Source organism: Ursus americanus, chromosome 22 (genome assembly GCF_024610735.1).
Source record: "Ursus americanus isolate L20-20 chromosome 22, mUrsAme1.1.p, whole genome shotgun sequence".
Taxonomy (NCBI): Eukaryota; Metazoa; Chordata; class Mammalia; order Carnivora; family Ursidae; genus Ursus; species Ursus americanus.
Window position 1 is genome coordinate 24,394,699 of NC_142148.1, and position 17,160 is coordinate 24,411,858.

General features: G+C 41.2%; 1 protein-coding gene across 5 annotated transcripts in view; it reads right to left on the reverse strand.

Moving 5' to 3' along the window:
- CBFA2T2 (CBFA2/RUNX1 partner transcriptional co-repressor 2) overlaps positions 1–17,160 on the reverse strand; it is a 150,232-nt gene that overhangs the window by 12,086 nt on the left and 120,986 nt on the right. For all 5 annotated transcript variants that reach the window (XM_045806742.2, XM_087853655.1, XM_045806751.2 and 2 more), the window contains 5 exons: positions 16,557–16,738; positions 14,947–15,200; positions 12,268–12,353; positions 11,027–11,222; positions 3,055–3,123 (listed from right to left, as the gene is read on the reverse strand). In XM_045806742.2, the coding sequence (XP_045662698.2) occupies positions 3,055–3,123; positions 11,027–11,222; positions 12,268–12,353; positions 14,947–15,200; positions 16,557–16,738 (787 nt within the window). The remainder of the gene's footprint in view (positions 1–3,054; positions 3,124–11,026; positions 11,223–12,267; positions 12,354–14,946; positions 15,201–16,556; positions 16,739–17,160) is intronic.

Consider the following 17,160-nt stretch of genomic DNA (forward strand, 5'->3'; position numbering starts at 1 on the left):
TCTACAAGTGGTGGGGAGGATCAAGAAAATGTGTCTTGGTTGAGATGGTAGGTGGAAATGAATATTTGCAAAGTCTCGCATCCCATGCTAAGGACTTTGGCTCTTTTTCTAAAGAAAACATAAACTCCTGAAGGGTTCTGTGTAAGGAGAAAAGACTGAAGGCAGAGACAGCCTGCAAGAGGCTGGGGCAGTAGAAATTCAGCTGACAGAAGGGACTCTGAATTTAGGCAGGAGCAAGTAGCACAAAGGAAGGGATGAGGCAGAACAAGGCTGGTAGCATCTAAGGGTCTGGAGGTGAAGGTGAAGAATGGTAGTGCTATGAAATGAAGCAGGTCATAACCAAAATGCCATGTGGAGGCAAGTGAGAAGAATGATGGGCCCCTGGAATATCCAGGTACAAATGGCCAGGAGGCAGTTAGGTACAGAAGACTGAACACAGCAGAGAAATGTGGGATGGAGATACAGATTTGGGTCTGCCAGGAGCCTGGGCTTCCAAAGCCCTGTCCACAATCAGTATTACCCCACTTGGTTCCTGATCACTTCCTCCCATCACCACCATCCTGCCTGGTTTCCACAGAATGGATACTCCAAATGGCATACATTACACATTGAGCCTCATCTCCAAGACCTAATGTGAATGACCGCCTTCTTGGGTCCACAAGACTGGAAAACCCAGAAGCCTAAGGAAACTCCTTTACAACTTGGTTCTTTCATAGGGCCTAGGCTCAAAGAAGATCTAAACAAAGTGTTCTAGGCTGCCATCCTAGAACTTTCCATCTTATCACTCAAGCCTTACGAAAAGATGTTTTCACTCCAAGACAAGAATGATGCTGAGTTGACGGGACAGTGAGCTCCATGCTTCCTTTACTCTTGGTATCTACACAGGTCCACTGTGGCCCACCACTGCTACCCTTCACAACCCTCTCATTAGTTTCCAGATAGGTGTCCTGAGTCAACGTAATAATGCCCTGAAGTATATATTATCCTCTCAGGTTAAGGGTCAGTCAGTGAGAGTCACAGTTTGAGTAACTACCTTGCTGAAGTCACCTAAGGTCATAGATGACACCATAGCAGAGGAAGGACTCAAATCCAGTCAGGGCAACACCAAAGTTTGGCTCCTAACCATAGTTAACCAAAGGTACCTTGCAAGCAGGAAATCACTAGTTATCAAGGAGATCTTATGCATGGTAATCTTTCTCTCTACCTTAACAACAACTGCTATCTTCATTTCCCATAATTCTATTACACTTCTTGGTAATACATATTTCCCCATTCCCAACTGCAAAAGTTTTCCCAAGTTGCTATGTAGTTTTCCAAATTATTTTTTTAAGATTTATTTATTTGAGAGACAGAGAGAGAGACAGTGTGCGCAGGGGGAGGGGCAAAGGAAGAGAATCTTCAAGCAGGCTCCATGAAGCCTGTCTCGGGGCTTGATCCCACAACCCATGAAATCATGACCTGAGCTGAAACCAAGAGTCAGACACCTAACCAACTGAGCCACCCAGGTGCCTCCAAATTACTTTTAATGGCAAAATAATATTTTGTGTGGCTAAGTCTGGATGATACACTTTTGAAAGGAAGAATTCAAAAGCATGAAACACGAATGATTTTTAAGAATTTGTATGTACTGGGGTGCCTGGCTCAGTCAATAGAGCGTCAACTCTTGACCTCAGGGTTGTGAATTCAAGCCCCATGCTAAAAATAAAATCTTGGGGTGCCTAGGTGGCTTAGTCAGTTAACTATCTGCCTGCGGCTCAGGTCATGGTCCCAGGGTCCTGGGATTGAGCCCATGTTGGGCTCCTAGCTCAGCGGGTAAGCTGCTTCTCCCTTTTCCCCCTGCTCGTGCTCTCTCTCATGCTCTCTCAAATAAATAAAATCTTTAATTTAAAAAAGTGAAATAGGGGCGCCGGGGTAGTGCAGTTGTTAAAGCGTCTGCCTTTGGCTCAGGGCGTGATCCCGGCGATCTGGGATCGAGCCCCACATCAGGCTCCTCCGCTGTGAGCCTGCTTCTTCCTCTCCCACTCCCCCTGCTGTGTTCCCTCTCTCGCTGGCTGTCTCTCTGTCACATAAAATAAATAAAAATCTTTAAAAAAAATAAATAAAAATAAAAAACTGAAATAAAATCTTTAAAAAATTTGCACACCCTCAAGGCTGGTCACACCTAATAATTTCATATATAAACCTCTAATGAATTATTTAGTGTCATTAACAAGGTCCTCTAAAAACAGGTTAACAAATATATGTCGATAAAGACTCTGGGGGCTAACCAATCAAGGCTGCTTCATCTTATATTTTCCTAAACTGCCAGTCAGAACAAACATTCTGCAGTATGTTTACTTGTATTTCTCATAATTTGTTCATATCTTTCGTCCATTTGTTTATAATGATCTTGACGCTCCTGAAAGAGTCTTTACGAAGGACAAGTATTAACTTTTGCAGAAGTAAATTTTATCTCAAGAAAAAAACCAAGAACTGTTACTGGACTACAAAAAAATGGTCCTGGAAAAGGGAATCTGTAAGGAGAAGGCGGCCCATGTCTGGACAAAGGCAGATTTAGGGACACGCGGTTAGTTTTACCCAGTATCTTATCAGACCCACCCTCCTTTCAGTCTTCTAGAAAATGAGGCCCACCAAGAACAGTCTCGACAAAGCTGGGGACAATGAAGGTGAAAGGAAGAGCAGAGGGCTGTTCCAAGGCCAGAACAAACCAATGTGGTAGCGTGTGAACACGGTGTGGGTAGATTTGAGTGAGGACAACAGGCAGAAATGAATTGAGCTATATGCTCAGAAATAAGCCATATAAATAGGGAAGGAAAAGTTGGTTACTTAATGCCTCAGGATGACCCAGCATCCCGGGTCTGTAAGAAGTCATTCCAAATTCCTGACCTGCAAAGTAACGTGAGACGCAGTCCAGGTGTACGTGAAAGCTGGAGGGGGGAGAGGCAGGAGCCTAGAGTTCTGAGGAGAAAGTTCTGAGCCAATGACCTTTCCCCCAAACATGTACCCCATGCTTGCACACATTAGTGAGTATGTGACACAGAGGCAGATACGTACCAGTTTTTTTCCAAAACTCCACAGGTACATATCCTGTTCCTGGCCTACTATTGAATTCCCGCTGCGAATCTACAGGAGGGATACACAGCACAGGGTTAGAAGCAGTCTATAACCAACATGTTTTATTTTTATGAAAAATTTTAATGAAAAATCAGACCTCTCACTCACCACTTAGATTCAAAGACATATCTTCATTTAGTGCAAAAAACATTCTGATATGGAATAAAATCAGATTATAAAAAAGTACACTTAATGTTTAGTTTTAAAACACACACACACACACACACACACACACACACACACACACGCCTCCAATAGTAACGGTATTTCAATTCAAAGTAGTGAGATTAAAAGTGATCTTCACTTTCTTCTTTTATCTGTATGTCCTTATTTTTTCCCTATAACCATGAATGTATTTTTAAGATACTCCCTAAAATGTAAATATAACTACAGATAGATACTTACGTGTGTGGGTATCCCTATCCAATTTAACGATCCCCATCACGCACAGGTCTCTATCAACTGCTCTGCAGACATGTCAGAGAATACGGCTTTTGTTTCTTGGCAACTTTGAATATTTTTGGGCAGGGGGCAACTGTGAACTTTTACATGTGATTTAAGGAGGTTTCCTTTAAAATTTCTTAAAATGCTTATAAACAAATAAAAAGTAAGTAGTAAAGAAACTACTCTGATCTGGAACAGTGCATTTCAAATACACCCCAAAGAGGCATCCCAGAGGGTTGCTGGGAAGGGCATAAGGGGGGAAGGGTGACACACACACATACACGTATGTTTATTGTGATCTTAGGACATAATTTTTATAAGAAGTGGGTCCATTGAATTTTTCTTTTTTTAAATGAATCAATCCCAATAGACTTCCTCATTTCCTTATGCTTTACTGAGGCTAATCTGAAAAGCAGATTTTATGCTCTGAATACTCACCATCCATGGTGCAAAGAGGAATCAGGGGAACAGTCAGTGTGGCAGGGGAGGGCAGCCTGGCATGAAATGTTTGCCAGAGGAGCATTTTATAAATGGTTACTCCTCATGAGAATGCCTGGGAACTGGCTGTAAGCTGGTCTGGGACAGGGAGGGAATCTCTCCCATTCCAGGAGCTATCAGCACGAAGAACCTACTTCTAACCCCAGAGAGCTAGGAGGGGGTAATGGGGCTTTTTAAAATCGTGTAAAATACAAATAAAATCACCATTTTAAAAAGTGTGTAATTCAGCGACTTTTAGTACATTCACAATGTTGTACAGCGATCCTCACTAGTTCCTGAACATTTTCATCACCCCAAGAAGGAACCCCATAGGTTTAAAAAATTGATAGTACTAATACTTTTTGTGACACTGGGCTCTCTAAGAAGTGCTACTACTGTCAATAAAAAGCAAAGAGAAGGGCTCTCTTCAACATGGGTGAGGTTCCTGATTCACACAAGCCATTTGTCAAACACCTAGAGACTTAAGGATGAAATATAGGGAAAAACCTAGAATCAGAGGAATCAAAGTGACACAAGCTGAAGAAGGCAGTGGATCAATTTCAATGGAATCTTAAGTAAGAAAAACCAGTGAGAAAAAAGGTTTGAGTGTGTAGACAAGCTACCATTGGTATTAAATGATAGAAGAAACACTTGTTTACCTGTGGGGATGTGGGGGAAGTCCTGCCTGACCAACCAAGGAGAAGCCACTTCATTTCAGTTATCATATGCCTTGGTCATATCCTTTGTATCTGCCCAGTCCCCAGTGTTTTATTTCTCTGACAGATGTTAAAGGTGAGATGCACCTGACCCTACAGGAACTTCTCCGCTTACACAAAACATAGCTGGAAACTAGAGACATTTTCATGGTATTTCTGTAACTATTTTTATACCTCTAACCCAGAAAGGAACAGAAATCAGGATTTTGAGCTGGTTCACTAAGAAAACCAGAGTCTCAGAGGCTACTGTAATCAAAGGCAAGACAGATAATGCAAATAAATTGGTTAGAAATGGGCCGCGAATGGTACCGTGGTTCTGTAGGAGAATGCTCTAGTTCTTAGGAGAGTGTACCTACCTACCTATCTATAACGGGGCAAAGCAAATATGGCAAAATGTGAAAAACAGGACAAATGTGTGCACTTTTAACATTTTTATGTGTTTGATAGACTTCAAAATACAAAATTGGGAAAAATGTTAAGTATATGTATAGAAAATTGTTAAGAACAGACTAATTTGCTAATAAGTGAGCCTGGGGGAGCAGAAGAGAAAAGTGGGTGGCAGCAGGATTTTCACAATTTATAGGTTTCCATATTGCTTGCCCTTTATTACCATGCAATCCATTTAAAACAACTTATTTTAGAGAATAAACAAATAAAAATATCCAAGAAAATAAAGTCGATCTAACATCACCAGATGCTAAAACACATTCTAAAGTTGTAATAATTGCAAGTTTGATAAAGTGGTAGAACCTAATGGCTTAAGAGTGTGTGCTGGCTCTGGAATGCCATACTTAATCCTGATTTACTAGTAACAGAACCACTTTGGCCAACTGTTTAATTTATTTAAGCTGTAGTTTTGTCATCTGTCAAAGAATATAAGAGCAGTTTCTATACCTCAATAGCTTTGAAAACACACGTGAAAGGTTTAGCACTGGCTAGAACACAGTCAGGGCCCAGATAAACTCTTATTACTGAACTTGATAACTAATATAGTAGAAAGATATACAAAGAAAATTGAAGTATTCAACAAAATGGAGTATCAGATAATTATATAATCTCAGTATCTAAAGGATGGGTATTCATTATTTGATGGTAGGAAAATTTAACCGATTTGGGAAATTTTAAGTTAGACAGCTAGTACCCAAACATACAGACTTGAGTATGAAATAGACGAAATGTGTTGTACTTTGGATGGGGATCAAGATCAAGGAACAAACTATAAAAGGAAGTGATGGATTTGCTTCCATAAATATTAGCTATCTCAGCCATCAAAACAAACCAAGATGGGGTGGGGGAGAAAACAAAAACAAAACCAAGATCAAATGAACAAAAAGGCCTATATTCACAACCTATTAATTTTATAGCTAAGAATATATCCTCAGGGAAAAAGGCAAGATGTTTGAAAAATCATTACATATAAAGATTTTAAATATTACTCATCGAAAAACAAAAATAAAACAAGCAAAAAACAGGTAACGTTCAACAGCAAAAATGGCATAAAGAAATGATAGTATATTTACATGGTAGAATATTGTATAGCTATTGAAATTATGTTTGTAAAATCGTTAATGATGTGAGAACATGCTTAATACAAAGCCGTAACAGGATTCTCAGATATGTTTCAAAATTCTTCAGGGTGGGATGAGGAGCTAATGAATTCTTTCGAAGCTTCTGTATTTTCTACAATGAGCCATGTAATTTCAACTAAAAAATGATGCTTATCCCATGAGACTGCTCTGGGATACATAAAGGAATGGTTCTCAACTCTGGGAGACCAGGTCCCATCTCAGTCCAATTAAATCAGAATCCTGACATGAGGCCAGGGCATCAGCAATTTTCCAGAAGTGCCCAGGTGGAATCTAATGGACACTTAGGGTTAACCACTGAAGAAAAGTGCCTGACTTACAACCTGGTGTTCATGAGTAAGGTCTTCCAAACCATACTAGGAGGACAACCCCTCTGTTGGTCTTACGTATTTTCTATTCTAACACTGGTAACGTCTCTTCCTTCCAGTATTGCTACATCCTGTTTTTTCCGTTGTGGGCATTACTGCCTGACCAGCCATTTCATTCTCTTTTAACCCCCACCCCCACTCCACCCCAGACACATTCACAATTTCTTCCCCTACCATTCCCCCAGATAGAGATACTCAAATTGTCACACCAGTAGTCAACATTCACAGTAGAATGTAAATGGTAATCACAGCTGAGTCACGTGGTTCAGATTCTAGGAATCTCTGCATCTTCCTTAACACGTTTTTATTTTTTTAAGTTAATAATTGCCCTGTTTAGTCATGTGCTAAGTTTCTCATGTAATTATTTCTCATTCAATCTCAACTTCTCTTCCTCCTGTAGAAATACTTTATAAATTTCATTTTCTGAAATCTACAGCAAGCTTTTGGGCTATTCCAACCTCAAATGCTTTCTAGGCTTGCTGTACCCTGTTGCTTAGACACTCCCTCACTAGGTTAGGGATTTCCTTCTGTTCTCGGAGCTCTCCCTTTTTAAAGATTTTATTTATTTGAGAGAGAGTGAGAACGAGAGAGATCACTGAGGGAGAGGGGAGAAGTAGACTCACTGCCGAAGGCAGCCTCCTAACCAACTGAGCCACCCAGGCGACCCTCCCTCTGTTAAGACGGGTCCTGTTTAATCAATTCCATGTCTTCTACTCTGGTTTACTTCCCTCTTTTAGGGTATATCCTACTCAACTGTGGTAGATACCATGATAAAGGGTAGACAGGAAGTATGTTAAGAAAAACGTTATTTTAGAGAGAGGGAGCAAGCGAGAGCATGTGAGCGAGCGCGCACCAGCAGGGAGAGGGGCAGAAGGAGAGAACCATCAAGCAGACTCCCTGCTGAGCAAAGAGCCCAACACGGAACATAATCCCAGAACCCAGGAAATCATGACCTGAGATGCAACCAAGAGCCTGACGCCCAACCAACTGAGCCACTCAGGCACCCCAGGAGGTACATTTTTTGAAAAACCATGGGTTGTTAATCAAACATTTAATGGTTTTGGTCTAGTACAGAATTTTTTTAAAAGACTAATTCATTTATTTTAAAGGGAGAAAGAGTGTGCGTGTTCGAAACCAGGAAGGAGGGACAGAGGGAGGAGAGAGGATCCCAAGACTCCACGCCCAGTGTAGAGCCCCACCTGGGGCTCGATCCCATGACTGCGAGACCATGACCCCAGCCGAAACTGAGTCGGATGCTCAACCGATCGCACCACTCCGGTGCCCCAGGTCTAGCACAGAATTCTAAGTTAAAATAACTTTCCTTCAGAGTTGTCTTCTAACTTTCAATGATGCTAACTGGTATTTCTTTCTTCTACAGTGTGGTTTAATTGGTACACTGATTCAAGCTGGAATATCGGCTTTCAGTTCTGGATAATTAAAAAAAAAATTTTTTTTTTTAGTAACTACAGTCTTCGCTGTCTATCATGGTTTCTGAAACTCATTTGATTTGGTTTAGATGACTAACAAGTTCATAAAAATATTAATGCATGGTTTGGTGAAAAAAATATACAATGAGCATCCATAAACCTACAGGTCAAGAAAGATACTTCCAGTAACCCAAATCCCCAAGAGATGAGTAGTAGTAAGCCACAATGCTGTAAAGGATGCTAGTCAGACCCATAATCCTGTCCTCAGAAGAGCTGGTAAAGACAATGAGCGCTCACTCTGTACTCTCCATCACCCATAGCCTCCACCCCACACCCCTAGAGAAAACCATTCTCTTGATCTCTACGATGATCATTTTCTTGTTTTTCCTTGTGCTTTTTTTCTGCCTATTTATGCTTCCTTAAGTAAAACACCAAAATACATCCCTTGTTGTCTGAACCAAATTTATCCCTGAAAATATTGTGAATCACCAGTGTTCAGATAGAGGGAACCTTTATTTCATTATTTCAAATGGGAAAAATAATAACGCTATCCAGTCTCTAGTTATTTTCTCTCCAAATCACCAAAACACTTAAATACTAAACACTTATATAAATAATCTATGAGCGGTTTCTGCATACCCCAAACATTTAAAACACGAATTATCAAAAAAACAAAAAACACCCACAAACCACAAATTATCTAATTATTTGAAAGTCACTGGGGGGGGGCGCCTGGGGGGCACAGTCGTTAAGCGTTTGCCTTCTGCTCAGGGCGTGATCCCGGCATTATGGGATGGAGCCCCACATCAGGCTCCTCCGCTGGGAGCCTGCTTCTTCCTCTCCCACTCCCCCCTGCTTGTGTTCCCTCTCTCGCTGGCTGTCTCTGTCAAATAAATAAATAAAATCTTTAAAAAAAAAGAAAAAAAAAAAGAAAGTCATAGGTATGTCTCTGCGTGCTATGCCCAAGAACACTGGCGTGTGCAGAACAGTGCTGCGGCAAACGCTGGTCTTCAAACTGCTATGGTCCATCAGGAGACAGAGAACTTAGGCCAGAATGTACAACCTCCGCGTCTCCAAGCACACTGCTTCATGTAGAGGACTCTGGTCAAAGTCAGCAAACAGCATGCTGTGCCAGGCCCCTCATAGGATCACAGTCCAGTAACAAATTGTTTTTGGAATGGTCTGGTCCACATTTTGAATAGCATGATTATTTAGGACATGAATGATGCTTTCTTTCTACAGTGCAACAAACATGATAGAAGAGAAATAAACAGTAAAATAAAAATATGAAATATGTATGCTATGCATGAATGAAGATACTGAAAAAGATGAATAGAGGGTAATGCAGAACAGTGTTTAAATGGCCCCAGCAAGACCTGCCACGGGCTAGAGAAGAGCTGCCTTAGGACCACAGCTCGCTCTGTGCCATATGCCTCTCCCCTAAACACATGCAGACTGACTGGGGGAAGGTCTGTGATTTGGATGGTGAATTCTGGATGTTTCTGCAAGTTGTTATGGGGACCATCTGTGAAGGTTCAGATGGTGAGGGATACCTGAGGATGAGCTCTGAAGTTGTTCGTACATTTGTATGTATCTATCAATTAATGGATGGATTGACTGTAATCTCTACACGCAATGTGGGACTCGAACACACGACCATGAGGTTAAGAATCATGCGTTCTTCTGACTGAGTCAGCTAGGTGCCCCAAGCTCTGAAGTTTTTATGAAAATGATCACACTGCAGCTACAAGTATCCTGATGTTTTGCTAGGATATCCCACACAATGCTGCAGATCTATGGTTGCCTCCAGAATCACCTCTGTGGGAGGGGTGGGGCGTGGGATCCTTTGGTTACCAGTATCTTTGCCTCATTTTTTTTTGAAGTCTTTTTTAGACTAACAGCTGTTGTCTGTGAACATGCTAGGTCTGTCATAATAAGAGATTCATTCTCCCTGGTGAAAAGAGGGAGCTTGAAGTGGGTGGGTGGGGAAAAAGTCTGATCACAGATGACGCCTCATTTAGCTGTGTCTTTGGATAGGGAAACCTCTTCAGTTACTAGATGAATGTGATGGAACACTTTTGGGGAAAAAGCTGTGGCATCCTGCATTACCTTGGACTGAGAGAAGAGTTGTTCATGTTCCTGCTGCTTCAGGCTGATAAAAGGCAAGATGGGACAACCCAGCTTGGTACAGTAAAACTCTTTATAAAGGCCTCCGGGGGCGCCTGGGTGGCTCAGACAGTTAAGCAGCTGCCTTTGGCTCGGGATGTAATCCCAGGGTCCTGGGATCGAGCCCCGAGTCAGGCTCCCTGCTCAGTGGGGAGGAGCCTGCTTCTCCCTCTCCCTCTGCTTGTGCACTCTCTCTCTCTCTCACTCACTCTCGCTCTATCTCAAATAAATAAATAAAATCTTCAAAACAAAACAAAACAAACTAAAGCCCTCCAGACGGAAGTCAATAAATGCTATTTTCCTGGATGGGGAGTGGGAGGGAAAGGAGGGAAGGTGAGGGGAACATTTTTAGATTTTCAGGGCTACTGTTGAAGAATAAATGTGATGTACATGAGAGTAGCAAGGACATTCAGCCAGGGTGACTTAACAACCATTCTTTGGTCATCACCTAGCACACAGTTTAAAACAACAAAATCACAAATATTCTCATTATCCATGAGTTAGAAAATATTTCTTGAACATGCCAGGTACTGAATCCTTGACATAGTTTATCATTTACTCTTCATAATCACCTGGGTCTTTCTAACTCCACAATCTAGCACCATCTTCCTTTATTTTTATTTATTTTATATTATAATATTATATTATTTTATTTTTGTTACCATCTTCCTTTAAAGTAAAATACAAAAAGCCTTCCCTGCCATCTTAGGTGAGACTCTCCCCCTTACCATTGCTGAGAGAATCCGCGCTCCCAGGACTGTGCTGCCTGGAGACCAACTCACTCCCTGTCTTCCTCATCTCTGTGTTTTCATTACATCGTCTTTTCCAGTAGTTGAGTTCTTCACGATCAGATTCCTGACAGCGCCGCAGAACTGCCATGGAGCGCCTTGTCTTCTCTACCATTTCCATAATGCAATTCAGAGCCTAAGCAAGAGAGGAATTCAGGCAGAGATAAGATTAGAACTTTCAAATAACCAATACTGAAAATGAAGGACAGGTAAACTAAAGAATGAAGGCTTAAGAATCTTACAGATTCAGCAATATCAAGCCTACATATGAAACCCTTGCTTAACACCTTCTTTTTACTTATTTATTTAATTTGGGGGTGGGGAGAGAAGAGAGAGAATCCTAAGCAGGCTCCATGCTCAGCACAACCCCAACATGCGGCTCGATATTACAACCCTGACTAAGATCATGGCCAGAGCCAAAATCAAAATCAAGAGTGGGACGCTTAACTGAGTCACCCAGGCGCCCCTTAACAGCTTCTTTTTAAATATGTATACAAATTATTTTTTGGGGATTTCAAAATAACACTTTTTAGTTTCTTCCAGGTGGAAGCAGCCAGAGTCTCTCACCATAAGATAGTCCTTTAAACAATACGGTGAGACTACCCCTGCATGTTTTTGGAGAAGCACCAATTATTTAGCATTTCCTATATACTAGACCCTGGGATAAGCACCTTACATACTATAACCACCCTGTTGTGAATTTGAGTAATACAGTATTCCTTTTTTAAGACATAAAAATTAAGGCTGGAAACTGTAAAAACAACTTGCCCATGGAACAACGGTAGGAAGGAGCAAGCTGGGACCTGAACTCACAAAACTGCTTTTAACCATTAAACTTTATGATTTCACTTGGTTATATCCTAAAGTGATTACCCCACTACAAAGATTTGAGAGTTACTCCTAGGGGAGTAGCAGATAAATCAAGTTTATGTTATTACTAATATTTTTTTTAAGTAAGCTCTATACCCAACATGGGACTTGAAGGGCTTGAGCTCAAAACCCTGAAATCAAGAGTCACACACTCTACTGACTGAGCAAGTCAGGTGCCCTGACAAATCAACTTTTTATTGCAAAGACACTGTGGCTCTGGTTAAGTTCACTTCAGGCATATATCCTCCATTATTATTGGTAATATTAAGAATTAAATGTAATAGGAAAACTATACACTGCAAGATTCTTACATGATCAAGATGTTTCCATTCATCAGCCCATTCCCTTTCTGTCAAACGGTGGTCTACCAACTCATCTTGATAGCCTCCATTTAGACCTATTAGAAATTAGAAATTAAACTTGATGATAGAGGCAAGAATACAATAAACAAAACTCCACCGAGTAAATACACACAAATCCATACCAACTATGAGCACACCACTAGGGCAACGATTCACAATGGAGCGTAGGACCCACAAAATGACATAAAACCAACAACAAAAAAACTCACCATTTAGAATATATAAAAACTCTGACAAATCAATAATGAAAGACAAATCGCCCAAAAGAAAAACAGGCGAAAGAAATAAACAGGTATGCCACAGACAGGAAAGCACAGATGGCCCATACATGAAGACATTCAAACTTACAAGTAGTCACAGTGCAAATAAAATCTTCACTAAGATAGCATTTCATATCCATATATTGGAAAAAATTAAATTGTCAGGTAATACTAAATGTTGGTAAGGATGTAGCACAGTGCAAATAAATACTTCACCACCACGACTAGAATGGGTACAGACACTTGGAAACAACTTAGTATTACCAAAAAATATGTACGTTTTTAAGTAAGCTCTATGATCAACACGGGGCTTGAAATCACAACCCTGAGGATTAAGAGTTGCATGCTCTACCGACTAAGCCAGCCAGGCACCTCTCACAAAATATTTTTTATATGGCTTTAATTTATAATGAAATTTGCAAGAATACAATGATTGTGTGAATCAAGGCTATACTGAATTAAAAGCTGTCCACTATTTTGGAAAATCCTGTCACATATGACACTACTGGTCATAGTATTGACATCGCTAATATAACACAGCTATTATCATCTGAATTTACAGGTGTTGCATTGATAGTGATCCTGTATCATCTGTGTAAGCATCTGCTTATTTTATTGTATCTTCTTGTGTAGTCACGCTGGAACGCTAACATATTCTAATAATTTCCTCATATATTATGCTTGAGAATACTGATCCTACAATTATGGGTCTAAGACAGACTACAGTATCCCTAACGTTCATTTCAGTAGAGCAAAGGGGAGCGATGCAATGTATTTGTTTAAAAAGGGCAGGGAATAAGTGGTTTGGCAGGAATTGAGACCTAGGGCATATGCTTTCAAGAGGACTGGGGAAAATTAAGGAATCTATAACCAGCCCAGAAGACAAATAGTTAAACCTAAAACAAACCATGCAGGAAGAGGACTTAAGATTTTTAAAGCGGAACACTTCAGATTTAAAAAAAGTTTTTCTAGAATTTTTAGAAATGAAGGGAAAATCTGACCACAATGCAGTTAACAGCTAGTTTTTTAGCACACTTCTTTCTCAAGAAGTAATGAATCAAACTAGTTAAAAAGTACGTATGAATACAGAAGAAATCAACAGCAAGCCTTGTTTTTAACATCAAAAGAGGGACATGGGAGAAAAGGGACTGGACCACGCAGAACAGCTGCCAAGGGAGGCGCCACAGTATCAGCAATGTATCCAACCTCTGGGCATTAGATAGCTGGGGTCTGAATCTTGTCTCTGCCACTCTAGCTACGTCATTTTGGCCACAGTTCCTTCACCTCTCAGCTGTAAAAGGGGGTAACACCTGCATGGGACCACTGTGAAGATGGAACGAGACTACGTACGTATGATGTGCACACCTAAGCAGTACCTGGAAATGTTGGCAGCCGAGGTTGCTGCCATGGCCCTCACCATTCCGCTACCACTGCACGCAGCCAAGCCCTACTATGTCTCTGAAAAGTGCTAGTGAGCTGAGCCTAAGTCAGAATGGGGACAAGCAAATGTGCTGCAATTTTTTTACTCCATGGGGTACTCCAACAAATGGAAATGTAGGGAAAACTCTGGAAGTTAGCAGCCCTTTGGTTCTCTGCTCTGACACGTGCTCAGCAGTTAGTCCAAAGAAACCTACGGTAAACTTGTATGAGGACATGACAATAAGCTTTGTTCGAAACTCATCTTGGGTAATGCTTGTTAGGGGCTTTTTTGCTTCTTCCTAAATTTAACAGTTACTGACGATGCATATGCCCGGCATTCCAAATGTAACAATGACCCAGCACAAGTGGTAGTATCATCTCCATTTTAGAAACGAATAACCTGAGGCTCAGAGAGCATAAGCAATGTGCATGAGATCACACGGCTGGTTAGGATTCATAGCCAAGATTTCAATTTAGGTGTGCCTCACCTACTGACCTAAACATCCATGCGCTTTCACTTATAAGACCACATATTTTATTATCTTTGTTTGTTTGATTTTAAAAACACTTTACTCTGAAATAAATCCAGATTTACAGAAACAATGCAAGAATAGTATAAAGAATTCTCATATACCCTTCACCCAGATTTCCAAAATGTTCATATTTTAGTTCATTTGTTTTAATATTCGCCAGTTTTCTGCACCATGAGAATAAATGATACCTCTTTATTCTTAAATATTTCATTATGTATTTCCCAAAATTTATTTAATCCCAGTTCTATCATAAGGATAATAGCAACAAGCTCACTACAACTCTAATATTCTTTTTTATGTATAATACTGTTTTATCTTATCAGTGGAAAAAAGCAATGATTGTATCGTTTTGCTTTATAACTGAGTAGGAAAGAAACCCGAAGATTCAATCTGACCACGTTGCTCATGTCACTTACTAAGATTGTGGTGTCTATCACGAACTTCTCGATGTTCTAGCATCTTGTTGGGCTCACGATACAGATGGGAAGTTGCAATATCTTCTAAGGTGTAGTGCTGAAGAGGTGGAGGAGTAGGATGGAACTGACCCCCAGGGTTCATGAGGGGCACAGTGAGGGCAGGACTGTGCCGGGGAGCAGGGCTGATGGTGCATACTCTCTTGGCGGGAGGCTCGGGAGGAATTGTATCTCTTTCAAAACTGTTCTCTTCCCTCCTGTAGAAGAACCAGAAGTACATATCTGAGCCCATCAACAAGCGTTCATGCAAACATGTCCTAAGCACCTACTTTGTGTTATGTATCGTGCGATGCACTTTCACGAACAGGAAGATGATAAAGGAAGGTGTGACATGACATGAACTGAAATCTATCCAGAGGCCAGGCCGATAGAGAAACTGTGATTTATTCCAGCATAAAAGGAGAGGTTAAATCTATCCACAACCAGGCAGAAACAACTCAGCCTCATGAAGGGAAGGAGAGATTAGAGCATTTTCTTATGTGATAGGATATGAGGATTATGGGCTCAACTATGTTCAGCAATGTTTTGAGGTCAAATTTGCTACTCTGGAGGTCAGTTTTTGGACAGAATTCATCACATGGGAGAAAAAAGGCTCATGTAATTAATACACTTGCGAACTGGTACAGTTTCCAGTCATTTTGCTTCAATTTTCACACATTTTCCACCATGTTAAAATACTGCTTCCTTGAATAACACTTTCAGACACTCGTACTGGAATTTCCAGAATAAATTAATACAATTTCAGTCATCAAAATACAGGTGATTCATTAACAAGCATCAATTATTAATTGTTATACTTTTTTTTTTTTAAGATTTTATTTGTTTATTTGACAGAGAGACAGCCAGAGAGAGAGGGAACACAAGCAGGGGGAGTGGGAGAGGAAGAAGCAGGCTCCCAGCGGAGGAGCCCGATGCGGGGCTCGATCCCACAACGCCAGGATTATGCCCCGAGCCAAAGGCAGATGCTCAACGACTGAGCCACCCAGGCGCCCCTAATTGTTATACTTTATTACTAGATTTCACACATCAGGAAAAAATGCCTTGGACTGACTGTCTTCTTTCTTTTTTAAGATTTTATTTATTCATTTGACAGAGAGAGATAGCAAGAGAGAGAGCACAAGCAGTGGGAGCTACAGGCAGAGGGAGGAGGAGAAGCAGGCTCCCCGTTGAGCAAGAAGTCCGATGCGGGACTTGATCCCAGGACCCTGAGATCATGACCTGAGCTGAAGGCTCAACTGACTGAGCCACCCAGGCACCCCCAGACTGGTTCTGGAGCAGTGAACCCACAGAATGCCCTACAGTGGAGTCTCTCAGCAGGGGTGTACGAGTCATCTGAAGAGTTTCTGAAAAATACTTGTGTCCAGCTGGGAGCTACACCTATAGATTTGAGAATCATTCTGCTGTCAGATGTTGGGACAAAGCAAAACTAACCTTAGAAATTCTGAGTCCATACTATAACCACAGTAATTAAATTCTCTTTCCTTCACAAGCAAAGGGGAAGCTCAGAGTAATTCTAGAAAAGCAAGGACAACAAAAAACACTTCTCTGCTCACCTCTCTGGACTGGGCCTCTTTCCGTTTCCATGCACTTCCATGAGCAGCTCAGAAGAATCAGCAGGTGACGCAATACTTGTGTTGAGCAGAAGGTGTTCGTGCTGAGCCAGGTACTGGGATGGGGTCTGCTTGGCGGCTCGGGCACAGTGCAGCAGTTCTCGCTGCAGCAGGGGCAGGTTGGCCTTGAAAAGAAGAGGCAGGGGCTGGAAGGCAGTTTTCCAGGTGTTGGGCCCTACACAACAGGGCTCAGCACCCAAAAAGGCTTTAACAAATAAGCTAACACAAGACAAAAGCCCTTCTCTCCTTGTCAGCCTGATTTTTATATGCCTCTCTATGAGTAAAGTGACACCTATTAAATACTGAACTTGAATTATTGGCTGTCTCTTGCCCCCAGAAGGTATAAATTGTCTAAAGGGGAAGACTGTGCTTTATTTACCTTTGTGGCCTAGTACACAGTCAAAGCTCAATTAAGGTTTGTTGAACATAGTACGTTAAAAATGTATACACTTTGCGGCATCTGGTTGACTCAGTTTAGTACAGCATGCAACTCTTGATCTCAGGGTCGAGAGTTCAAGACCCACGTTGGGGGCAGAGCCAACTTAAA